This window comes from Patella vulgata, chromosome 1 (genome assembly GCF_932274485.2).
Source record: "Patella vulgata chromosome 1, xgPatVulg1.2, whole genome shotgun sequence".
Classification (NCBI taxonomy): Eukaryota; Metazoa; Mollusca; class Gastropoda; family Patellidae; genus Patella; species Patella vulgata.
Window position 1 is genome coordinate 89,075,351 of NC_065879.2, and position 27,735 is coordinate 89,103,085.

At 37.0% G+C, this 27,735-nt stretch overlaps 2 protein-coding genes and 1 long non-coding RNA gene across 7 annotated transcripts in view; 1 reads left to right on the forward strand and 2 right to left on the reverse strand.

Moving 5' to 3' along the window:
* Nucleotides 1-10,635, reverse strand: part of LOC126812819 (uncharacterized) — a 28,919-nt gene extending 18,284 nt beyond the window's left edge. The window contains exon 1 of one of the 2 annotated variants that reach the window (XM_050539108.1): nt 10,485-10,635. The gene's annotated coding sequence lies outside the window, so the exon portion shown is untranslated. The remainder of the gene's footprint in view (nt 1-10,484) is intronic. The other variant, XM_050539118.2, reaches the window with a different exon arrangement.
* On the forward strand, nt 2,032-6,271 carry LOC126816325 (uncharacterized). Of its 4 annotated transcripts, none has more exons than XR_007678318.2 (4): nt 2,032-2,263; nt 3,140-3,264; nt 3,525-3,612; nt 4,766-6,271. It is a non-coding gene; the product is annotated as an uncharacterized LOC126816325 (long non-coding RNA). The 4 variants fall into 4 exon arrangements; XR_007678328.2 differs by having other exon boundaries at nt 2,061-2,151; XR_007678332.2 differs by lacking the exon at nt 2,032-2,263 and adding an exon at nt 2,272-2,577.
* Nucleotides 10,636-13,185: 2,550 nt separating the features above from the next.
* On the reverse strand, nt 13,186-27,452 carry LOC126812659 (uncharacterized). The gene is made up of 6 exons (XM_050539095.2): nt 27,330-27,452; nt 25,613-25,792; nt 22,526-22,649; nt 20,855-21,046; nt 19,008-19,175; nt 13,186-18,069 (listed from the first exon to the last, which is right to left on the reverse strand). The coding sequence occupies exons 2-6, from the start codon at nt 25,790-25,792 to the stop codon at nt 17,495-17,497; spliced, it is 1,239 nt and encodes a 412-aa protein (XP_050395052.1). The 5' UTR covers nt 27,330-27,452; the 3' UTR covers nt 13,186-17,494.
* Between the last annotated feature and the right edge of the window lie 283 nt (nt 27,453-27,735).

The following is a 27,735-nucleotide window of genomic DNA, read 5'->3' on the forward strand; positions in this document are numbered from 1 at the left end:
GTCTTACGTCGAGCTGAATACATTTTATGATTTATTGTCATCTATTGGTGGTTAACAGTGTGTAACTAAAAACTAAAATTGGATCTTATTATTGCCAATGATATAATGTACATCTAATAGCAAGTGTATATATATTTTTTGTTCAGTCTGTACACAGTAACATATCTGAGAACCATATTATTATCATTTCTGCCCAAGGCTCCCTGTGCCTTATAGTTAGCAGTGATACAAGGCAATTACCAATTTTCCATGTTCTTGGCCTGAAGAAATAAAATAATAAAAGTCAAGTTTTTATTATTATGCAAGTGGAAAAATACAATTATTCATAGTATGATTTTAATAAATACAACTGATTTGAAGTTGGAATTATTATTTGTCTAAGATGACTGGGCATTTACAAATTGAAATAGCTACTCTTCATCAAGAAAATACATGAATATTTTTCCCAATTCACCTGGATTTTATTGTAGGTCTTTGTACGTGAAATAGCTTTATTTAACGTCCGCTACCACCGAAGTGATATTGCAGAAAATTAACAAATTCGGATTCCCTTTTAAAGGAAATTGACTGCACTATCGCTGGATTGTATTATATAGGTCATGTCAGTTTTTTTCAAAATGGCGCCCAGAACACAAAACCAACATTGCAATTCAAGGCGGGCTGGTGTCGAGGCTGTATCCTAAGAATGATTTTTTGAATATTTAATCACACAGAAACACAAGTATGCACATGCAGTTATGATATAATATTAAATTAGCTTACCTCAAATACCTCGAAATATACTGTTTGGTCAGTTTGTCCGCCCGCCATATTTCTATTAGTCGCACATCCTTCGGCCAATTAAAATGGACGTATATTTTGTTTTAACCGAAACGAAAAATTTGCGTTATAAATAGTAAACGAGCTTGATTGACCGACCACTGCTAATGTTTTTTCGTGAAACGGTATAACTGCAATCAACACACGGCCGCCATTCTCGATGATTGACAACTCACGTTTTTCCTCATCCACCAAAGAACCGTTAGGTTTCTTTGAACATACTGTAATAACATTGGGATTATCAGTTAATCAGCTTTAATTATCCCGCTTTGTTCGTTGCCATTTCTTATATTTTCCACAAAAAAACTTTGCCTTGTACGCACTAATTTATCAATTGGTATTGCCGTCTACGACAAGCATGTCAACGTGCAGCTCACGGATTATCGTTAACAATTTCTAGGGGCTTGTAAAAAAAGATTGCATGTCGTGTAAATATTTATTTTGTTTTTTGTGTAGGTCATTTTCAAATAAATTCATCAGCATATTATTCGTTTTAAATAAATATAAAACTTTTATGAGAAACGATGATTATCAAAGAACCGTAAGTGCAACTAATGTTTTATCGTTTGGTTGAGCCTTTTACTAACCACGTGTTTCGTGTTAATAAATATTTTCTTTCGTGTTTTGAATTGGCCTATTTCTAATAAATTATCCCGAGTCCCAAACGTCGTTAACCCGAGTCCCAAACGACGTATACCAAAGTCCCAAACGACGTATACCAAAGTCCCAAACGTCGTATACCCGAGTCCCAAATGTCGTGGTCATATTTTTTTGAGTCCCAAATGACGCGAGTCCCAAATGACATGTAATCCGTTGTTCAACCTCTGTGAGTCTGTGTAATATTTAATATTAGGCCCCATTTTTGCCTGATTCAGTCACAGTTAATAAATAATGGAACTAGAATCAGCCTGTGGAAGTTTCTCTATAGTTTTATTATTTTTTCCAGTCAATGATGATATGTGACTCTTTCCACCTTCCAGCAATAATTATTGAGAATTTACCAAGGACTCCATTGGCATTGAATCGAAGACAAACAGGTAAAAATTTCAATTAATTTTTATATTTTCTATTTTTTTTTTACCAATGTCCTACAATGATTAGTGTATGTGAACATACAATCCAAAATAAAGTATTTATATGGCACTTACATGCAACAGAGAGAGAGAGAGAGAAATGACATAAACAAGGCCTTACATGTACTTGTATTTGAAGAATCAAGTAGTCCATGCTGTGCCTATATGCATACCGGTAATCAACTACGACGAGGATTAGCCTACTTCCGTTTCCACCCTTTCCCTGCACACTGTCTCATTCTACATGTATTAAAAATTGGTATGTTACTGTAATATTAATTATGCACGAACCTACATGTAGAGTTGTTGCAAGATGGGTCCTTATATCTACTTAGCCTACAGACGCTAGGTCGTTTCGGGAAAAAGGACAGGTAAGGTTAAATTTAATATGAATAATTCGCTTGCGGGTATGGGTATTTAGCAAAAGGAGGAAACAAAAGGACCCAGAGATTAGAGAAGGTATGCTTCAATTTAATATGAATAATTCGCTTGGCGTAGGGGTACATGTATTTAGAAAACGGAGGAAACCGAATGACCCAGCGAAAAAACTCAAGAGATTGGACAGGCGACTCTACTCCTTGAAATTGAAACCATGCCACTTAACACAATGACAGACCCTGTGATTTCATGCGCATGCATTACCTACTAGACCATTCCCCCCAGCCCCACCCCATATCGAATAAAAGTATGACTTATTTCAAATATGATATTTACATATAAAGAAAGTAGAGAGACTTCAATCTTACTAGAAAACTACTAGATTACCTGAAATGAAATGGGGTTTAAAGACAACGTCCTACTGGTCAGCTCCGACTACTCTAATGCATTGTGCTAAGTGAAAATGTTTGTCTGGGCAGCGACACTATGGCCTACTCTCATACCGAATTCAAACTGCCAAGAGAACTTTTATGTGTACGCCAATGTGTACATTGGATCTCAGGGGAAACCACTCTGCAAAATCAAGATGAGCTTTCTCGCTCAACCCCAAGAGATAACCTGTGGCCTCCATGCTAGTGTGCCAGCACCTAATTTACCCAGTCACCATGGCCGTCTTCTAATTACTGCGACAGTTAAACCATGTGACAAACAAGGATTATTAAGATAGACTTTTACGGCTTAGGTAGTTCCTTGGGATTAAAACTTTTGATACATATAGATACATTAGTTTCAATTTCATATCACATAGTTTGTATATATGGTAAGGTAGCTTTAATCGTAAATTACATATCATGTATTTATTTTTTCAGTTTCAATATTGGATGTATATGCAAATCACCCAGAAAAAGATCATGTAATAACAAAAGAAATTATAAAAGAAAAAAATGGAAGAAGAAATGGCTGGAAAAAATGATGATAGAGCAGCTTTTTCTTGGTGGGTAACTATTCAATTCTAATAGAAAAGATTGTTATGCTATTTTGAAATCTAAAATTCAGTTTAGTATAGTAAAACTGTACATGTCATGTATGAGCAGAGACAGAATCTTAGTTATATGTAGATATCACAGTCTCATCTGTGGCAAAGCAAACCAACACATGAAACAAAACAAATGTAATTAAATTAACATTTTTTTAATTAATCAAAACTGTCTAGTCAATTTAAGCCAACTAATACATTGCCATTTTTTTTTTCAGTTACCCACCTCGGAAGATCAAGTTGGAAAGGGCTATTGATATTGTGGAGACGTTTTCTCACAGATCTTGCTTATCAGACAAAGACTATGTAAGTACCATGCATATTTGCTTTTTAAATCAGGAACTGGTTCTATACACTTGGTGGGAGGGTTGGATGGACGTTAAACCCCATTTCTCTCTCTCTCTCTCTCTCCTAAATATTGAGATTTTTGTTTACTTTTAAACTGCATATATTCAAGGTATCAGGAGCTTTTTATGGCTCCCGTACAATTTTATAAACATGAAGGACTGTACCTTTTGAATATTAAGCCATCAAATTATTTTATAATTTTGAAAATGAAATGAAATGGGGTTTAACATCCTACTGTTTTGCTCATAAATTGGGCTAATGAAGACGGGCATACGCCATACAGTGTGCTATGAAGGGAATTTTGCCCGGGCAGCGGCGCTACAGCCTACTCTTATATCGAATTCCAATTGCCAAGGAATCTTTTACGTGCACGCCAATGTGTACACGGGACCTCGGTTTTTCGTCCCATCCGAACGACTAGACAGCTGTCCTTGTCAGGCCCTCCGTCCTGTATCACTGACAAGGGGAAAACACGCAAAATGTAATTAACATATATATTTGTATTTTTAATCAGGAAGTACTTCTATACACTTGCTTGGTAATCTAGTTATTCTTCTTGGGGCAATGCCTAGGACTCTGCTGTTTCAAGTACTTGGCATGCTTGATTTTTGCCAATCACATCCATTGATTTCCTTCAAGTTGCGATAGGCCCTACATGTATGTGTATTTTTACAGTAAATAGCAGTAAAATAATGATGGACAGTATTTTACTTTCAAATAGATTTCAATAGATTTTAAAGGGTAATATCCAATTTGTTGTCAATTGAAATAAAATAAGAATGGGTCCAAAAATAATTAGACATTGCCAAGTAAAAAGGTGCTGCCATGATGTAGTAGGGAATCTGGATTTGCAGACAATACATGTATGAAAGGGTGAATAGTTGACCTATTATGAGACTTCAGTCCCAAATCTCAAGACTTTTTTCTGACTTCTAACTCATTTGATTTGAGCATAATAATCTGCCTGGGTCTGTAACTGGACAAGACACAATAAGCGTTAAGCAAAGTTGAAACCAAATAGAGACTCGGTCTCGATGTGGCAAAATAAATTGTTTATTTAAACGTTGTGAACCATAGAAAGTATTCTTATTGCCTACTTTTTATTTTTTAGGCTGGAACACCATTGAAAGAGTATTTGCTGTATGATAACAACAAGAAAACCCAAGCATCAATTTATTTTATACTTCTGGGAAAGAATGCATTTGACCCAATTTTTAAATATTTATTTTTTGTTATTAATGTTAAATTTTCTTCCAAAACACAATTAGATTTTAATTCTCTTCAGAAATGTATGTATAATATAGCAAGTAAAGTGACATATAAATCACTTAGAATTTGGTCAGAAATCATAAAGTATTTAATAGGCATTACTAGAAACCAAATGTAGATCAAATACACCCAGAATTACAAAAAATCTTGACCTACATAAAGGTGACTTTCCCTTGCTTATGAAATGAAATACGGTTTAGTATCCTACTTTTCTGTGTTCTTAGAGTGATTCTGCCCTACACCCTACTCTTATATCAAATATTTCAACTGTCAAGGGTTCTTTAACGGGAACCCGGGGGGGGGGGGGCAATGATTAACACGCACACATTTGATCAGGAAGTCTGTCATTGAGTCAAATAATTCAATTGTCAAGGGTTCTTCTAAGTGAACGCAGTGGGGATGGTTTCGATTCCGGGAATGGGGGAGGGGGGGTGGATGGCCGAATGGTAAGCACGTGCGTGCGGTATCATACGGCCTGTCATTGAGTCAACTGGCGTGGTTTCGAATCCCCGGTTGTACGTGACAAGGAGTAGGGTCGCCTGTCCAATCTTGTGGGTTTTCTCCGGGACCTCCGGTTTCCTCCCACTGCTAAAGACCCCTATGCGCAACGAATTATTGAAATAAAATTAAACCATATGTTAATCCCGAAATGACCTAGTTTGTGTCAAGTGGACGTTAAACCCCATTTCTCTCTCTCTCTCTTTCGATTCCGGGCTTGTACCCAATTATCCCTTGCCATATCAAACACTACTGACAAGTGGGAACTGTGCCGGAAAATCCAGTTGAAATTTCTCGGCCAACACCTTTTACTCACTGAACCACTGTGGCTTATGACTTGTGATTGTATATAAATGTTTTGTACATATGATATTTTTTTATTTCAATCCTGTAATCTTGATGCTTTGCTTCTTTTATTTACAAAATATTCATTTTGTTTGGGTTTTTTTTAATGAGGAAAAGGTTTTACATCATTTTATTACTCCTGCAAAATAGTGCATTTTTCATTTGTTAGTTTTCTGTGTATATTAGTTATTTCTATATGTCTCACAAATCACTTGTAGTGTGATTTTGTAGCACTTTTCAGTTTTTGAAATTGTTTCAATTTAGTGCATAATTAATCTTAGTGCTTGGTTTGGATGTTATTAAATTTAGATATTATTTGAATTATATATTTTGGAGTATGGGGTAGGGATACTGTGTACATATCTTTATATTCTCAGTTCTTGTTTTGGGGTAAAGAACAATTTATATAGCTATTTTATATTTTGTGATAGGTAAAGTGTGTGGGGTTAAGAACAATTTAAATAGCTATGTTATATTTTGTGATGGGTAAAGTGGGGTGTGTGTGTGTGTGAGGGGGGGGGGGGGTCATTATATATAACACAATATAATTAGTATTAGAATTCTCTGTTTTTCTGTTAACATTTCAAATATCTATTTAGTTTTGATGTATTAATTTACTTTTTCCTATGATTTTATGAATAAATAATAATCTTACAAAATTTTTTTTTGTTTCCTTCTTTTATCAAACTTTACAGGTCTAACAGAGCAAAGAGATGGGTCCTGCATAAAAAGGTTGCTATACTGTATATAAATTGGGGAAAAACACAACACAAGTTTTTGTGGATGGTTATACACAAGTTTGTATGAAACCACACAAGTTTCAGAAATTTCAACACAAGTTTCAGAAATTTTAACACAAGTTTCAGAAATTTCAACACAAGTTTCAAAAATTTCAACACAAGTTTCAAAAATTTCAACACAAGTATTGTGTAGATTTTCACTTAAGTTTCAACACAAGTTTGTGTTGTTTGATAAATTTTAACACAAGTTTTGTGTTGTTTCAACATTTAACACAAGTTTTGTGTTGTTTCAACACAAGTTTGTGTTGTTAAATAGAGACACCTTACTTGTGTTGAAAACAACACAAGTTTGTGTTGTTTCAACACAAGTTTTTTACAGTGTATAACATATATCAACATAGTTACAAACACGTAGTCTTGCTGTAATTTAGACTTTAACCCGCCGTCGCATTCATTACATTACGTTATATTTTGTATTATGATGACACGGCCCGATAAACATATCACAATAATACCTGGCCACGTCGTGCTCATTTTAAAGGCGCTAAACATATTTGCTTTAGTTCAAACTGTATCAACGTTATGCTTATCGTAGCCACGTTGGCGAAGTGGGTAAGAGAAAGTTCATCAGGATTTTCCGACGTGGGTTCCCCTTGTCAGTGGCGCAGGACGGAGGGTCGGACAAGGACAGCTGTCTAGTCGTTCGGACGATATGAAAAGGCGTGCACGTAAAAGATCTCTTAGCAGTTGGGGTTCGATATAGAGTAGGCCATTGTGCCGCTGCCCGGGCAAAATTTCCCTTATTATAGAACACTATGGCGTATACCCGTCGTAATTAGCGCAGTATAGGAGCAGAACAGTAGGACGTTAAACCCCATTTTATTTCATTTCGTGACAAGGAGTAGGTTCGCCTGCCAACCTCGTGGGTTTTCTCCGGGTCCACCGGCTTCCCTCCACTACCAAAGACTCCTACGCGCAAGCGATCTAGTACAATGCAAAAGGATTAAACATAAGTTCTAACAACTTATAAACGTCTTCTCCTTATATAGAATATTAAATGATGAGAATATTTTAAATGATAGATACGAAGTTATATTCCTTTCATTGAAATAATTATTAATATAGTGCATTATAAGGTCCATGCATAAACAGTTTATTAGTTCAATTCAAAAGAATAATGACTGTATTAAGATATGTGCCCGTCATGCCTTAGATACGATTTATAAAGGCCTAATATAAAAGTAAATAAACTTTTAAACATAATAAAGATCTGGTTAAATTGTAGATCTGATAAATATGCGTGAGTCGCACGAAACTTACTCACATAGAAAAGATCTTAATGAAATAATGACTTATATATGCATTGACTAAATGTATTTATATATATTGTAAATATTGTAAAGAAGTGTACATTAATGTACGAATAAATGTGAAATAAATCAACAGAATATTTCAAAAATGATACATTTAAATATTGTGGAATATGAACTAAACATGTAATTGATTCAGGGGATTTGGATGGCTGAATGGTTAGCACGTGCGCGCTGTATCATAAGGTCTGTCATTGAGTCAACTGGCGTGGTTTCGAATCCCCGGTTGTACGTGACAAGGAGTAGGGTCGTCTGTCCATCCTCATTAGTTTTCTCCGGTCCTCCGGTTTCCTCCAACTGCTAAAGACCCTACGCGCAAATGAATTATTGAAATAAAATTAAACCATATGTTAGTCCCGAAATGACCTATATAGTTTGTGTCGCGTGGACGTTACCCCCCCCCCCCTCTCTCTCTCTCTCTCTCTCTCTGTAATTGATTCAAGTGTCTCCGCCCCCCCCCCCCTCTAGCACGTGGCTATGAGTAGGGTCCACCAACTGCTATGTACACGGGCACATTATTGAAATAAAACTGTGCCATTATGATAATCACAAAACGGCCTAGTTTGTCTGAAGTGGTCGTCACACTCCATTGCTCTCGAACAGGTTGTTAAAATGTATAATATTATATACACTATAGAAATAACATGCGCCCTTCCTGTTTGATCATATCTATAGTTTATATAATATTATATATGCTATATAGGTCTACAAAAAAACGTTAACACATTTTAAAAACATTAAATAAACGGCGCTGAGATACTCGTAGCGTGAGTCAACAGCAAAATATACACGCATTCATGAAATAGGATACGCTTTGTATATATACATGCATTTATGATATAAGTATAAAATAGAGAGAGAGAGAGAGAGAGAGAGAGAGAGAGAGAGAGAGAGAGAGATGGGGTTTAACGTCCACTCGACACAAACTAGGTCATTTCGGGACTAACATATGGTTTCATTTTATTTCAATAATTCGCTTGCGCGTATGGGTCTTTAGCAGTGGGAGGAAACCGGAGGACCCGGAGAAAACCCACGAGATTGGACAGGCAACCCCACTCCTTGCCACGTACAACCGGGGATTAAGTATAAGAAACCTGCGTGATTATGACTTATAGTCCTGGGGCTAGGTTGGGGCTAAATAAACAGTGCTGAGATACTCTTAGCATAAAAATGTACATTTATAAGATAAGATAAGCTTTGTATAACACATACATGCATTTATGATATAAGATATAAGTCTAAAATAAACGGTGATTAGGACTTCTCCCGTCAAAAGTTAAAACCTAGTAACTCACTTCTTTTTATCAAAATTGAGTTAGGACCAAATTTGTAGTTACTAGGGTATGTGCTTCCTGTTGTTGTACTAGATATTCCAATCTTTTGATTTTGTAAGCAGTTACACCCATGACACAACCTAGCAACTTCCTTCATTTGCCTAGTATGCCACAGAAAAACCTAGTAACTCAATAGTCAAATCAATGCATAAGCTGGGGTTTAATATTCATTCATTACGTTTTCCTTTGATTTATCAAATAACAATAAAAAAATATTTAACAATAATAAAAATATAACAATAATAAAAAATATAACAATAATGTAATATAACATTATTGTTATAATTCATTCTATTATTGTTATATTACATTATTGTTATATTCCATTCCTTTATTGTTATATTCCATTATTGTTACAATCCATTATTTGTATTGAATTAACGTATACATTTATATCTTTATGTTAATAAAACACGCTGACCTCGTCTGGGCTATCGACAAAACGCGATTTTGTGTTTTGTTGAGACAAAATTAGATAGTAAAGTATGTACCAAGTTTTACTATCTAATGTATATCCATCTGGATCATATACAGTTAGATCATTAACACTATCTATATTTTATCTGTATATATATATATATATATATATATATATATATATATATATATATATATATATATCTTTAGATGTGTAAGACACCTACACGTCAAATTTCAAATTTTCCCTTTTATAAACTGAAAGTCGATGACAGGGCGAAAAGAAAATTAATGGAAACCCATTTTATTAAGAAATACTTTCCTCCACTTAATAGTCGATAAGTAATAATTTCATTAAATATGCATTATGCAAGAGCTAAATTTGATTATTGCAAGTCTTAATTTAGGCTTCAGATGTTATAGAAATTATAAATTAGATCTTTATTTAGACCAAAATCAACTCTGTAGACCCACGGATGGCTCGGTTACAGCTCGGATTAAAATACGATTTCACTAATTCTTCTTTCATAATCTACTTTGGAGCTGTTATAGCAAGAATGGCCAACTCTCTATAATAATCTCCCATAATGTATCTTTAACTAATTTTCTTTATCTACCCCTTATTATCGTTTACTGTGAAACAAACAGTAGTGCAGCTTTTACCTAGTTTCATGATTTACAACGTACTCACATGATCTATATATAGAGAATTGGGAGTTTAACGTCCAATAGTTTAATTTTATATAGCGTTGGGAGGAAACCGGAGATAGCGGACGGAACCCACGAGGTTGGACAGGCGACACTACTCCTTGTCATGTAAAAGCGTAGAATCGAAAAGAAATTTAAAACATACTCACAATATCTTGAGTTTAGTTGTTAAAATTATATCTGTGACACCTGTGACACCTGTCCTTACCTAAGTACGTACACATATTTAAATAGATACGTATAACAAGTAGAGCTTCAGGTTGAATATACTTCCTCTTTGGGTTTATATCTGAACATTAAACTATAATATTATCACAGGTGAAATAACGAATACGCTGGGGTCACACGTTTATGAAATAAAATGAAATGTATTTTAAGGCCCTACTGTTCTGGTCCGACTGGGCTAATGAAGACGGCCATACGCCATAGTGTGCTATGAGGGAGATTTTGCTCGGGCAGCGGCAATATGACCTACACTTATATCGAATTCCCACAGCCAAGGGATCTTTTACGTGCACCCTAATGTGTAAACGGGACTTCGGTTTTTCTTACCATCCGAACGACTAGACAGCTTTCCTTGTCAATCGGTCTGTCCTGCACCACTGACAGGGGGGGGGGGGGGGGGAACCACGTCGAAAAAACCCGATGAACTTTCTCGGCCAATGCAGGGATCGAACGTGCGACTTCCAGGCTAGCGAGCCAACGTCTTACAAACTTAGCCATCGTGACCCCCCCCCCCCCTGCTTTTCTGCGCCAACCAGGATAAACAAGACGGGTTTTCGTCATACAGTGTTATATGAGGGACATTGTACCCAGACAGCAATTAAATTCCAACTGGTAAGCCTCGTAGTTTAAAGCGGCAATACCTCTTTATACCGAACAAAATGGGTTTTATCTTTTCTGCATCAACCGGCATATCGAAGTCCCGCAGCCGCTATACTCTCATCTTCAATAGAAGGCTTGATCTCGCTTTAACTACGTACATCTTATAAAGGCCTTCACGTAATACCCTACATATTTCACCGAATGCCAAGTCTCGCGCTTTCCAGTTAAAATGTCTACCTGTGATAATCGAGTTGCAAAGTTCAAGGTTCATTCAATGTCACGTGTCTGTAGATAACATAGCTATAAGTTAGGGAATTGTGAAGTAAACAAGCAACGGCCAGATGTTGTGCAACTCGCAGTCGTTGCTTCAGGAACATGCTATACTCTGGGCTATAAGGGGTATTGTGATATTGTGATATTGAATTCCATAACTGGTCAGCTTCGTGGGTTACCCCCCCCCCCCCCCCCGCTCACCCCCCCCCACTCTATCAAAGACCCATACGTGCATGCGAATTTTAGAAATAAAATTGTACCATATGTTAGTCCTGAAATTACCCATTATGGGAGATTAGATAAAGAGCTGACAGCTCTCGTTATATTAGCTAAAAAATAGATAATACATGTATGCGGAAAATTACAGTCAAGTTGCTCCACTTTGGACTAAGATATTAGCGACTGAATTTTAGGCCTAGCCTCGATCATCATTAAAGTCGCTACGATAAAAAACAAAGTCCCGATTATCCATAATATCACAGGCTAGCGATGCCATCGTGAGTTGATTATGGTCTGGATAAGCTTATAAATGTCTAATTAATAATTTATATAACATTTCATGCCCAAAGAAACAAATGCAATCGGTAGATTTAGCTCTTACATAATGCATGTTTCTCTTTCTCTCGAATTTTCGTCCCACCCGAACGACTAAACTCGAAATAATAATTACCCTATGCATGTCTCAACTGTATTCAGTTGACAAGACATTAAACCTCGTCCCATTCCATCTACTGAAGAATTACAGTGCTTATTTCTTTGGTACCCCCTCTCCCAACCAAAGCGCTCCTTGAATGGAATCTCCATGCTAACTACATAACGCACCCATACCCTAAGTAAACGGATTCCCCATGCCAACTACATAACGCACCCATCCCCTAAGTAAACGGACTCCCCATGCAAACTCCAAAGGCACCCATCTCATAAATTTATAAACGGACTCCTCATGTCAAATACCCCGCCCCCCTCTCCTTCCCTTCCTGTGAGAAAGGAATCTCAATGCTGCATAAGACACAAGTCATTTTCATGTTTTCAAGGAAATTTACTTTTAAAAAAATAAATTAGTATAATTAAAACTGTTATTCAAATACATTGTGTAAATTAGTATAATTAAAACTGTTATTCAAATACATTGTGTAAATTAGTATCATTAAAACTGTTATTAAAATACATTGTGTAAATTAGTATAATTAAAACTGTTATTCAAATACATTGTGTAAATTAGTATAATTAAAACTGTTATTCAAATACATTGTGTAAATTAGTATCATTAAAACTGTTATTCAAATACATTGTGTAAATTAGTATCATTAAAACTGTTATTCAAATACATTGTGTAAATTAGTATAATTAAAACTGTTATTCAAATACATTGTGTAAATTAGTATCATTAAAACTGTTATTCAAATACATTGTGTAAATTAGTATCATTAAAACTGTTATTCAAATACATGTTTAAATTTTTTGTTATTTTTATACTTTTGATGGCTGCATCTCCATAGAGAGAAAATACTAAATACATCTACATAGAGAGAAAATATTAAATAAATCAAACTTAAATCAATTATTGTAATTGGTATTGTAATTGGTATTGTATTGTATGTTGTATGTTGTATATTGTATGGGTATTGTATGTTGTATGTTGTATTGGGTATTGTATTGAGTATTGTATTGTATGTTGTATATTGTATTGGGTATTGTATTGGGTATTGTATTGTATTGTATGTTGTATTGGGTATTGTATTGGGTATTGTATTGTATGTTGTATGTTGTATTGGGTATTGTATTGGGTATTGTATTGTGTGTGTAAACATCAACACGTTTCATTTAGTTCTATTAAGGCTGGGGGGAGGGGAGGGGTGGATGGCCGAATGGTCAGCACGTGCGCGCTGCGCTGTATCATACGGTCTGTCATTGAGTTAACTGGCGGGGTTTCGATTCCCCGGTTGTACGTGACAAGGAGTAGGGTCGCCTGTCCAACCTCGTGGGTTTTCTCCGGGTCCTCCGGTTTCCTCCCACTGCTAAAGACCCCTACGCGCAAGCGAATTATTTAAATAAAATTGAACCATGTGTTAGTCCCGAAATGACCTAGTTTGTGTCGAGTGCACGTTAAACCCCATTTCTCTCTCACTCTCTCTGTAAGTTCACCCTATTTGGCTGATTATTTTTCTCACTTTTATGTGAATGATATAGTCAGCTATGCTCACTGTGCTATTTGAAAATCCGATGACCTCATAATAATTGCCGTTTAAAGAGATCATTGTAGATGGTGTAAATGAAATGGGGTTTAACGTCCTACTGGGCTAATAAAGACAGCCATGCAGTGTGCTATGAGGGAAATTTTGCCCGGGCCCTTATATCGAATTCTAACTGCCAAGGTATCTTTTACGTGCACGCCAATGTATACACAGGACCTCGGGTTTTCGTCTCATCCGATCGACTAGACAGCCCTCATTGCCAGGCCCTCCGTCCTGCAACACTGACAAGGGGAACCGCGCCGGAAAATCCCGATGAACTTTCTCGACCAATGCAGGGAACGAGCGCGCGACCTCTAGCGTCTTACCCACTTAGCCACCCCCCCCCCCTCCTCCCGCTTTACAGCGATAATTGTAGATGGTGTAGATTTCAGTATAAATAAAGTACAACCAGATTTGGAATACAATAACAATTACACTTACAATAGATTTATAACTCGCAGATAAAGCATACTTTACATACACAATAAGTTATTTAAGCTCCCTACATAATTCTGTTATTATATCAGAAGCCCCTGGGAAGAACCGTCTAAGTCACTTTTTTTCAACGAACCCCAGTTAATGGCGTTATCTGGTAGCAAATTGTATAAGCTTTCTGTGCAACAATCAATTTCAGGTAAAAACGATCGGAGTCACATCGAACCAAGGCCATAGGTGTAGGAGCCGGGGGAGGGGGGGGCAGGGGGGGGGGGCAATGAAAAATTCGACGACCTTTTTTTTTCTATTAACGTTTAGAGAAAAAATATAACTAACTAATTTCTATGAGATCGTCTTTTTCTTGTCCACTGCATATGCCCGAAAATATGCCCGAAGCTCTCTTATGATAGGTATGCCCGAAAAAACGGTATTGCCCGAAAAACGGGCATCGGGCCGGAAAGCGGCAGAGGAAACTAGCAGTAAAACGCGTTTGCGACCGTCAAATATTCCAAAATTTTCTTGGCGGATCATTCGCCTCTCAAAGAAAACCGGCGCCGCTGTCTATATAAATCCGAAATTTTTCGGGCATTTCTAGTTTTGCTTCCCTAACTGTCATCGAGCCCTAATAAAACACTAATTTTACTTTTCTTGTAATTGAATATCACGAATTTGTACTAAGTTGACTATGGATTAAAACATTTTGTCTGGAGCCACTCTACTTTGTGCGACATTTTTCAGGCATCGATTATTATTTGTGAATGCAGATGCAACAGTCTGATTGGATGGTTAGAATTCAGAGTGGGATTTCAGTTACAAAACCATTGGATACTTTTGGAGTTGCTTACACGGGCTAGAATAGCAGAAAACGCATTTACGGTGATTAATTTTTCAAATTTTTCTCCGGGAGGGTGAGGCCTCCATATACCGCGCGACGATTGATTGGTTGTTTGGAATTCGGGTCAGCCAGGTAGGCTATATATATTGGACCAAATTGAAGTTGCTGTATTCACAGACTGGAATAACAGGAAAACGCGTTTGCGGCAGTTACATTTTCAAACTTTTCTCCCAACGGTCCCGTCTTCGTTGACTGTAAACGATTGATTGGAATTCGAGTCAGCCACCTTAATAAGGCTATAATATATATTCGACCACTTTGAAGTTGCTTTGTTCACCGGCTGAAATAGCAGGAAAACGCGTTTGCGACAGTTAAATTTTCAAAATTTTCTCCTAACGGTCCCGTCTTCGAGGACTGTAAACGATTGATTGGAATTCGAGTCAGCCACCTTAATTAGGCTATATAAGACCGCTTGAAGTTGCTTTGTTCACTGGCTGAAGTATCGGGAAAACGCGTTTGCGGCAGTTAAATTTTCAAAATTTACTCCTAACGGTCCCGTCTTCGAGGACTGTAAACGATTGATTGGATTTCCGAGTCAGCCACCTTAATTAGGCTATATTAGACCACTTTGAAGTTGCTTTGTTCAACGGCTGCAATAGCAGGAAAACGTGTTTGCAGCCGTCAAATATTCCAAAATTGTCTTCGGGGGGGGGGGGGGGGTATACAAGGTCGCTGCTGTCTGTAAACCCGAAATTTTTTCGGGCATTTCGGGTTCTGCCCCCCTAACTGTCATCGAGCCCCTACGCCTATGACCAAGGCCCTTCTGAAATGGCCTCCCGGACAAATACGTCCATATCGTACTCTTTATTTAACCTTAATTTTGCTGAAAAGTTGAAGTCAGCTGTTGTACTTGTAATAATGATTCGTATTATACATCATTTTGATGTTGTAATTAAACCCACTCGGCTCGTTGTTCTGTTTGCGTCAATCATTCTCGTCCAAAAGTCTGTTTTGCCTTTTATGCGAAAAGACAAAAATGTGACTTAGATCGTTCTTCCCCACAAAGCATTCCCAGACTTAAGTTAAGAATTTACTCAAAATGTTTCACCTTATTTGATCTAAAATATAGCCCTTTATAAAATTTATTTTGTTTTAATGTATTAAATACATCTATAAGAAACTATGAGCAAAGTTTTGTGTTTCTGGATTAAAGATACTTCCCATAAAGAGTGACTGAAAGTTGAGTAAATTCTTAACTTAAGTCTGAGAATGCTTTTTGAACTTGGGCCCCGGACTCTTCATCTGCTATTAAACCCTTAATTAAAGCTGATAGCACTCACACATAAATACGTCACATAGACAATAGGTTATTTAAGCTCCCTACATAATTATGCTACTATATCTGTTATTTGCCTTTGATTAAAGGCACCCACTCATAATAAAATTACTTTACATAGACAATAAGTTATTTAAGCTTCCTATATAATTTTGTTTATATATCTGCTATTTATCCTTGATTAAAGCTGATAGCACCCACTCATAAAAATACTTTACATAAACAATAAGTTATTTAAAGCTACAATTTCATATTTTTAAGTTATATTTTTAAAATTTTCTTACAATAAAGCCTTAAAATAGATGGTATTCATAAACCGTCCTACCTTGTTAAAGAATAATCCTATTAATCCTATAATTCGAACTACTGTCAGTTGAGAAATTGGCAAAAATATCATTTTCAATTTCAAATTCCAACGTTTGAAGATAACTACTCCATGGTGGAGAATAGAAAACATGGGAGGTAATTGTGTTATTATTTCCGGTGTAAATGAGTTTAAGTGTGAGAATGACACCTATGATCGTATAATAGTGAGTTGACAACCTATTGAGCAAAAGACATAGAAATAATTATGTTTTGACTTTCTTAGAAAATATGAAATTGTAACTTTAATATATCTGCTATTTTCCTTTAATTAAAGGTGATAGGACCCACACATAAAAATACTTTACAAAAACAATAAGTTATTTAAATTCCTATATTATTATAATACATACACATCTAGTATTTAGCATAACAAACTGGTGCAGTTTTCCATGGGATAATAGTGCTTTTTGTCTTGCCCAAATAAAGCTTTAGAATATTTGAAAGGATGTATAACTATGGACCAGAGCCTCTTCCACCTAAGGTTAACTTAATATAAACACTACAAACTATGAAGTGATTGAATAACGATCTTATTGCACAGTAAGTAATATATATATATACTAGAAACTATGAAGTAATTGAATAACGATCTAATTTCGCAGTAAGTAATATATATATATACTAGAAACTATGAAGTAATTGAATAACGATCTAATTTCACAGTAAGTAATATTTATACCACAAACTATGAAGTGATTCAATAACGATCTAATTTCACAGTAAGTAATATATACAATACATGAAGTAATTTAATAACGACCTAATTTTACAGTAAGTAATATATACAATATATGATCTAATTTCACGGCAAGTAATACATACACTGCAATAATTCATGTCCCGCGTGTAACGGCGTTAACTTGGAATATGTCCTGTATGGGCAAACAACATCAACTTTTTCGCTTCGAATCCTTTCATACCAAAATCTTCTTTGAGGTTTCCTGAATCCAGTTCTAATAGACATGCGCCATCTATATGAGCATCGCGTAGCTGTTTGATATATTTAGACAAATGGAGTTTCTCCAAACTTTCCCCAATTTCACGTATTGAATAACCTCGTACAAAATCTCCCTCGTCCGTTAAACTCATAATACTGCCTCCTGACCCAGTTTCTGTCGACGTCATAGATTTCTGCTGATTGACGTAGGGTGGTGTGGTCGGCGACAAAATTGGTGACGTCAAGGACGTTGCTGATGTTTTTCTTGGTATCATATTTCGACCAGGTAGAGTTGGTGGCTTCTCGGAAGCCTTCTTCTTCTTTTTAGATTTGTCTTCCGTTGTTTCGACCGTTATGTCCACGTACTCTCCGTCATCCGGTATTTTGGATTTTTTTGATTTTTTGGATACAGATACGAAACTCTTTGGGTCTATGAAATCATATATATTGTCCGACGTCACTACTGCACATTCCTCGGGAAGAAGGGCAACATCTGCAAGAAAAAATGAAATGAATTGAAATGGGGTTTAACGTCCCACTTTTCTGCTCATGACTGGGCTAAGAAGACGGGCACACATCATGCAGTGTGGTATGGGGAAAGGAGGGTTGGATGGCTGAATGATTAGCGTGTGCACTCTGTATCATAAGGTCTGTCACTAAATCAACTGGCGTGGTTTCGATTCCCCGGTTGTACGTGACAAGGAGTAGGATCGCCTGTCCAACCTAGTGGGTTTTCTCCGGGTCCTCGGTTTTCCTCCCACTGCTAAAGATCCCTACTCGCAAGCCAATTATTGAAAAAAATTGAACCATAGTTTGTGTCGAGTGGGCGGTAAAGGAGGCTGACACACAGTGAGGTATGAGGGACATTTCCGCCTACTCTCACATCTGTCAAGTGTTCTTTTATATGGGACATTTTTGTTCGTGCCATCCAAAGGACCAGACTCTGGTCCTTGCCAGACTTTTCATCCTGCACCACTTCCAAGGGGATCGACATCAGGAATTAACTGGTTGTTGAAAAGGTTATCTGTCCGCTTTCAAAATGTACGACCCAAAGGACCAGGCGGTGTTCATTGTCAAACGCTCCGTCCTGAACCACTACCGTGGGGATCGACATCAAGACTCCCTAGTTGGTGAACCAGTGCTTAACTCACTAATCCACCGCGGCTCCCCATCTAAACTGACTAGGCCTTTTCTATTTGAGTAAACCTACTTTTGGGTGCCTTGATTTGATTGATGAAGTATGCATCTGTCCACTTTCAAGAAAGATAAAATGTTGATATATACCTTATTTTGTGTTACATTGTCAAGGGGTTAAGCCAAAAACAGGTATTATACAGATATCATTTAAAATCTGACCTTTATTGTTGCCATAATATCATATCGAAGATATTACCTTTATTGCTATTCGTAATATCATATTTAAAATCTTACCTTTATTTCCGTCCGTAATATCATATTTAAAATTTTCTGCTGCTTTATCTAAACCAATCAGTAAATTCTTCCAATCTTGTTTCGTTCCATCTCGGACCTTCGTTACTCGAGCAAAACTCACTTCTTTCAAATAAACCGGTATCAACATATAGGTGTGATACAAAACAGCTGCAAACAATCAAATATCATTATATTGGTGTGATACAAAACAGTTGAAAATAAGCAGATATCACGGATAAGCATAATGATGTGATACAAAACAGCTGCAAATAAACAGATATCATGGATCAACATTATTGTTGTGATACAAAACAGCTGCAAAACAATATGCATCATCATATAGGCGTGATACAAAACAGCTACAAATAAATAGGTTTTAACAAAGCAGATGTGATACAAAACAGCTGCAAATAAACAGATATCATGGTAAAACATTATTGTTGTGATACAAAACAGCTGCAAAACAATATGCATCATCATATAGGCGTGATACAAAACAGCTACAAATAAATAGGTTTTAACAAAGCAGATGCGATACAAAACAGCTGCAAATAAACAGATATCATGGATCAACATTATTGTTGTGATACAAAACAGCTGCAGATAATCAAATATCAATAATATATTGGTGTAATACAAAACAGTTGTAAATAATTAAATATATTAGTGTGACACAAAACAGCTACAAATAAACAGGTATCAACAAAACAGACGTGATACAAAATTGCTACAAATAATCAAGTATCAACAAAACAGACGTGATACAAAATTGCTACAAATAATCAGGTATCAACAAAACAGACGTGATACAAAACAGCTACAAATAATCAAGTATCAACAAAACAGACATGATACAAAATTGCTACAAATAATCAGGTATCAACAAAACAGCTACAAATAAACAGCTACAAATAAACAGCTACAAATTAAACATATATTAAAGTTACATTATGTAAGAGTTAAATCCGACTTCAAATCTTATGTAAAAGCTAAATCGCCCTATTACAGGTCTTTATTTTGGCTTAAAATGTTATATAAACTATTATTTAGACATTTATTCATATAATAAGCCTATAATCAACTCTTTCGACCATCAGATGGCGGATAATTAAATTGTTTAAAATATGGTCGCCATTTAAAAAAATTTAATCTAAAAATGTCGATTCGAGGACAAGTCTCGAATAACACGTACCCTGTTACGATAATAAACAATTTGTGCCACATCTTGTCAAAACTTCAAATAGTGATAACTTTGCTCAAAATAGAGTACATGTAATTTGAATAAATTTCCAATTCATTTTGTATTATGGCGGATAATTAAATTGTTTAAAATATGGTCGCCATTTAAAAAAATTTAATCTAAAAATGGCGATTCGAGGACAAGTCTCGAATAACACGTACCCTGTTACGATAATAAACAATTTGTGCCACATCTTGTCAAAACTTCAAATAGTGATAACTTTGCTCAAAATAGAGTACATGTAATTTGAATAAATTTCCAATTCATTTTGTATTATCTCTCTTTAAATTGTTGTAGCGAGAACAACAAGCTCTTTATCTAAATCTTACATGATGCATTTTTAATAGAAGGTATGAATCAAAAATCAAATTATATTTTGTATGTATTTATATAACCCTATCTGAATTGTCACTCGTTAATTTGTTACCCTATATAATATTAAATTATTAATAAAAAAAATTGAAAGTAGTAACTGGTTAATATGTTACCCTATATAATGTTTAAATTATTAATAAACAAACTGAAAATAGTCACTGGTTCATTTGTAACCCTATATAATGTATAAGTTATTAATAAACAAGCTATAATAAAAAAAAAGTATACGAACCACAATTCAACGTGTTTGCTAGAAAGTATTTCTCGTCGTAGACTTCTGTTATAACAATGTTACCAAACGTGTAGAGCGATGTGTCTGACGATCCTATTCGAAACGAATGGTGCTTAGCATCGAGGGCAAATTGGACTTGAATGGGTGTGTTGTTTTCCTCGATAATCTCCTTTAGTGTTTGTATTTCTCCAACTAAAATATACAATTGTGGATTCATTAATTAGAGAGCTCACCATGAGGCGGAGGGGGGGGGGTAGTAGCTTAATGGCGTGCGCGTGAAATCACAAGGTCTGTCATTGAGTCAAGCTAAAGACCCCTACGCGTAAGCGAATACTGAAATAAAATTGAACTACATGTATATATTAGTCTCGAAATGACCTTGTTTGTGTCGAGTGGACTTTAAAACCCATTTCTCTCGCTCACTACGAGTTAACCCTACCCTGTCACAGGTATCGAACCCACGGCTTGCATATATGAAACGCCCTTTGATCTACAGCGCACACGTTTGACCATTCGGCCACCAGAAACTCCCATTTGTCATATTTTGTCTTTAACCTTTTAACTCATATTTCACGATAAGTTGATGTCACGCAATCTTAACGTTTTCATATAATTATTAAATTAAACATACATTATGCAAGAGCAAATTCTGCCTACTGAAGCCTTAAATGTTATCCAATCTATTAATTAGACATTAATTACCTTATCCAGACCATAATCAACTCTCGATGGCATCGCTAGCCTATGATATTAACTGGATTAGGACCCGATTTGCTGCTATACTTTCATTCCTGATTTAATCATGAAATGGATAATCGAGACTGTGTTTTTGTTATCATACCGACTTTAGTTATAATGATCGAGGCTACGCCGAAAATTCAATCGCTAAAATCTCGATTCAGAGTGGATCAACATGACTGAAAATTTTAGCAAATTTCCTTTACATTATCTAGTTTTTAACTATTATAGTGCGAACTGCCAACTCGTTATCGAATCTCCCATAATGTATCTTTAACCTATCCAGATCATAATCAACTCTAGATATCAACGCTAGCCTATGATATTGACTGGATTAGGACCCGATTTGGTGCTATACTTTCATTCACGATTTAAGCATGATATGGATAATCGAGACTATGTAATGATGATCGAGACTAGGCGGAAATTCAATCGACAAAATCTCGGTGCAGAGTGGATCAACTTGACTGTAATTTTCAGCAAATTCCCTAGTTTTTAATTATTATAGTGAGAACTGCCAACTCTTTGTCTAATCTATTGAAATAAAATTGAACCATATGTTAGTCCCGAATTGACCTAGCCTGTGTCGAGTGGACGTTAAACCCCATCTCTCTCTCTCTCTCTCTCTCTCTCTCTCTCTCTCTGCAAAAATAGCATTCGAAACGTCACCCAAATAAATTACTAGCCCTTCGTCCAAAATAGATGTTAGTGTTTATTGCTCTATCCAGTTACTATATGCCTCTAAAAAATTAGGGTAGTATAGTCGTTTAACGCGTGCGCGTGAAATCATAATGTGAATTATTAAAATGAAATTAAGCCATATGTTAGTCCCGAAATTACCTAGTTTGTCTCGACTAGACATTAGTCTCTCTCTCTCTCTCTCTCTCTCTCTCTCTCTCCTCTAGAATATTATAATCATCACTTGCTACTTACCTTTTTTGTAACCCTTAACCAGGCGGAATTTAATGGCAATATTAACAGGTAGAGTAAGGTAACGCCCTTCTTTATCTCTGGCTATTACACGTCGTTGACGAGACACTTTCGCTAATCGGAACATCTGGATATATGAAAAATAATACACTCTAGTTTATATATAGCATTTGATTGTTCGAGTTCGAGATTCCCTGAATTGAATCTCAAAACGTATACAAGATGTTAAATTCGTTGTGATGAAATGAAATGGGGTTTAACGTCCTACTGTTTTGCTCCGAAACGGGCATACATACGCCATACAGTGTGCTATGAGGGAAATTTTGCCCGGCCAAGGGATCTTTTACGTGCGCGCCAATGTATACACGGGACATCTGCCAAAGTATCGATTGAAAACTTTGCCAGTTCATTAACTTCTCTGTATAGGCAAATTTGTCAATCGATATTTTGAGAGGTGTACAACAAATCAAGCAGAATATTACATTTGAGCACGTTCTACAAAACATATGAGACAACAAACACATTCGTTTGTAAACCTACGTAAATCCAACTCCATACGCGTAACGTTTTTCACTGGCCGAACACTCATTACGGGTTGACCTCACAAGTACACACGAATCGATGAAGTTTTTGTTTTCGTATTCGTTTTCGTACTTATGCGAAATGTCCCTAATATCTATGAACAACTGTTCCTGTAACCAATGTCATCTATTTTAATCGGGGGGGGGGGGGCTGGATGGCTGAATGGTTAGCGTGCGCGCGCGCTGTATCATAAAGTCTGTCATTGAGTCAACTGGCGTGGTTTCGAATCCCCGGTTGTACGTGGCAAGGAGTAGGGTCGCCTGTCCAACCTCGTGGGTTTTCTCCGGGTCCTCCGGTTTCCTCCCACTGCTAAAGACCCCTACGCGCAAGCGAATTATTGAAATAAAATTAAACCATATGTTAGTCCCGAAATGACCTAGTTTGTGTCGAGTGGACGTTAAACCCCATCTCTCTCTCTCTCTCTCTCTCTCTCTCTCTCTCTCTATTTTAATCTGATAGTAGTATAACTGTTCCAGCAAGTTGCCTTTACATCATCTAGTTTTTAACTATTATAGTGAGAACTGTCACAATCTGATTAAAATATAGATCTATATTTCGTTTCGTTTTTTTATACTTTCGATGACCTACACTACATGAAGATCTGACAAGTTATAGCCATAGGTCACGTCTGGGGTCAAAAGACCGACTTATGATCTATGACGTCAGACATTTGATTAACCAATCAACATTGATGTTTCTAGTGGATTACCCACAGTTCCGTGCAAAAACACGCCTAAAGCTCGCCGTAACAGACCGTTTCATTGGCTTATCCCTGACACCATTCAGAACACGAGTTAAATAACAGCTCTTCCAGATCCAAGTGTAGTAAAGACAAGTAAAACGAAATTTTGAACTATAAAAACGAAACGAAATAGGATCTGTGTTTATCTAATCTCCCGTAATGTCCCTTTAAATATTGTATTTATTTAATATCTATGAACAACTGTTCCTGGTCGTCTATTTTAATTTGATATCAGTACGTGGGGGGGGGGGGGGCGAATGGTTAGCACGTGCGCGCTGAATCATAAGGCCTGTCATTGAGTCAACTGGTGTGGTTTCGAATCCCCGGTTGTACGTGACAAGGAGTAGGGTCGCCTGTCCAACGTCGTGGTTTTTTCTCCGGGTTCTCCGGTTTCCCCCCAGTGCTAAAGACCCCTACGCGCAAGCGAATTATGAAAATAAAATTGAACCATATAATAGTCCCGAAATGACCTAGTTTGTGTCGAGTGGACGTTAAACCCCATTTTTCTCTCTCTTCCCCCTAAGGTATGTTTTAATTCCAGGCCATGTTTTAGTATAGTGAGTAGTGGGGAAATGCCCACATACTGACTAAAATTGCTTTGCAGAGAAATAAAGAAATAGCGGTACTATATATTTCCCGTCAAAAGTCTAAACCTAGTAACTCACTTTTTTTTTTATCAAAATTGAGTTAGGGCCAAATTCGTAGTTACTAGGGTATGTGCTTTCTGTTGTTGTACTAGATATTCCAATCTCTTGATTTTGTAAGCAGTTACACCCATGACACAATCTAGCAACTTCCTTCATTTGCCTAGTATGCCACAGAAAAACCTAATAACTCAATAGTCAAATCAATGGATAAGCTGGAGTTTAATATTCATTCATTACGTTTTCCTTTGTTTTCTCAAAATAAGAAAAGCGTGAGTTACTAGTTGTTGCCTTTTGACGGCAGACATGTGATGTGATGGTGACGTTTTCGGGTCAATTTGAGAGAGAAAAACCACCATAGCTAATTATTACAAATTTAACACAAAGAACAGGGAATTTACATTCCAAAACACCGGTATGTCGAAATTCAAATATTTTCTCGGGCTCGGCGGTAAACCACTGCCCCCGATCCCTATGCCGCAATGACCAGGAAAATATGTGTAGTTGCAAGAGATAGAGCTAACAATTGCTCTTGTCTTATCACGACTAGACTACTGCAATGGACTTCTGGCAAATTCAAATCAGGAACAACTTAAACGGCTTCAAAATATTCAGAATACGGCAGCAAGAATTGTCACCAGGACTAAAAAGTTTGATCATATTACACCGATATTAAGAGAGCTACACTGGCTACCAGTATCCGCCCGAATAAATTTCAAAATTTTGACTACTGCTTACAAGTGTTTTCATGGAACCTCTCCAATATATCTTCAGAAACTACTCACGCTCTACAACCCAAAACGCCAACTTCGATCACAAAATTTGAGGCTTTTTACAGTTCCTCAGTTTTACTCCAAGACATATGGGATGCGATCCTTCCAATATGCTGCAGCCACCAAATGGAATGAGTTACCTATTGACATTAAATCATCTTCAAGTCTCAACATATTCAAAACTAAATTGAAAACTTTTCTTTTTCTAATCTGCTATTAGTATTGAACAACCAGCGCACAGAGCAGTGAATGTCAGCGCGATATAAATGCATATATTATTATTATTATTATTATTAGCCACCCGGCCACTCCCCCCCCCCCCCCCCACGTTAAATAGATTTTTGTTTACCTGTTCTGAGCCGAAAGTTTCGATATCAATCTCTGCATAGTTTCCAATCGTGACGACCACGACTATAGGAAGTTTGTCATGGTACCGTTCATACAGTTCCATAGCTGATAGATTCTCGTCTTCATGGTCCAGCTTTATATGGTTCTGGTAGTCCGTGTACGGTTCGGTAGAGATATTCATCTAAAATAAAACAGGTTTAAAGCAGACTTCAAACTTGAGATAAAGTGAAATGAAATTAGGTTTACCATATTACCCCGACTGGGCTAATGAAGACGAACATACGCTATACAGTGTGCTATGAATTAGAGAAAGTTTGTCTAAGTGGGTAAGACGCTGGCTCGCTAGCGTGGAGGTCGGGTGTTCGATCCCTGCATTGGCCGAGAGAGTTCATCCAGATTTTCCGGCGTGGTTCCCCCTTGTCAGTGATGCAGGACGGAGGGCCTGACAAGGACAGCTTCTAGTCCTTCGGATGAGACGAAAAACCATGGTCCCGTGTATACATTGGAATGCACGTAAAAGATCCCTTGGCAGCTGGAATTCGATATAAGAGTAGGCGATAGTTCCGCTGCCCGGGCAAAATTCCCTCATAGCACACTGTATGGTGTATGCCCGTCTTCATTAGCCCAGTATAGTAGCAGAACAGTAGGACGTTAAACCCCATTTCATTTCATTTCTGTATTTAAGATAAATAACGTTTATTGCTTTGAAGAAAACTATAAAAGTAATATGACGGTTTGTCAGATGACTGTGATATAATATAATATGATTAACACCATACAAAGACCTGACTGATGTCTTTTATAAATGAAATAAATATTGTAACATTATGCAGTGACGATATGAATGTGCGCATTGTATACTTTATATTCAACTATGAACTTGCCATGATCGAATATCATATGTCTATCATATATCAAGAGAGAGATAGTGAGAGAGAGAGAAAGAGAGAGAGAGAGAGAGATGGGGTTTAACGTCCACTCGACACAAACTAGGTCATTTCGGGACTAACATATGGTTCAACCTTATTTCAATAATTCGCTTGCGCGTAGGGTCTTTAGCAGTGGGAGGAAACCGGAGGACCCGGAGAAAACCCACGAGGTTAGACAGGCGACCTTACTCCTTGTCACGTACAACCGGGGATTCGAAACCACGCAGAGAGAGAAAGAGATAGAGATAGAGGGAGGGGGGGTTAACGTCCACTCGACACAAACTAGGTCATTTCGGGACCAACACATGGTTCAATTCTATTTCAATAATTCGCTTGCGCGTAGGGGTCTTTAGCAGTGGGAGGAAACCGGAGGACCCGGAGAAACCCCACGAGGTTGGACAGGCGACTCTACTCCTTGTCACGTACAACCGATGATTCGAAACCACGCCAGTTGACTCAATGACACAGCGCGCACGTGCTAACCATTCGGCCATCCAATACCCCCCCCCCCCCATGCCAGATATCAATAAAGATCGAGAGAGGGATATGGTTCAACGTCCACACGAAACAAACTAGGCTGTTTCGAGACAAACAACCTACAGTTTGTATTGCAAGAATTGAGATTACAACCACAACCACTTGATTCAGTAATAGACCTTATGATCCAAACCGCAGGCTTCAGACCACTATCGACCACCCCAGAAGCAGAGGGCTAACAATGGTAGTTACGTGGTACCTTGTACCTTTTTAGCACAGGAAAAGAACACAGATATATAAAGTTATACTTACTATTTTAGTGATTTTCTTGTAGTAGATGTCCTTGTATGTAATTGCTGTATAGATAGATAGGCCTATATGTATATATAGTTATCTTGTGTAACGTACTACTTCCCGGTTTGGATCACGTGATCTGAATGACACCCATTTAAAGGGAAATTGTTTAATGTATAAAAATGAGATTTTCCATTGAATTTTCGGAATTTCTTTTACAAAGAATAGCTATTTTGTACATTTGCCACCCACGCTTACAGCGTTTTTGTCATCATTCGTAAAATGAGAGAGAGAGAGAGAGAGAGAGAGAGAGAGAGATGGGGTTTAACGTCCACTCGACACAAAAACTAGGTCATTTCGGGACTAACACATAGTTAAATTTTATTTCAATAATTCGCTTGCGCGTAGGGGTCTTTAGCAGTGG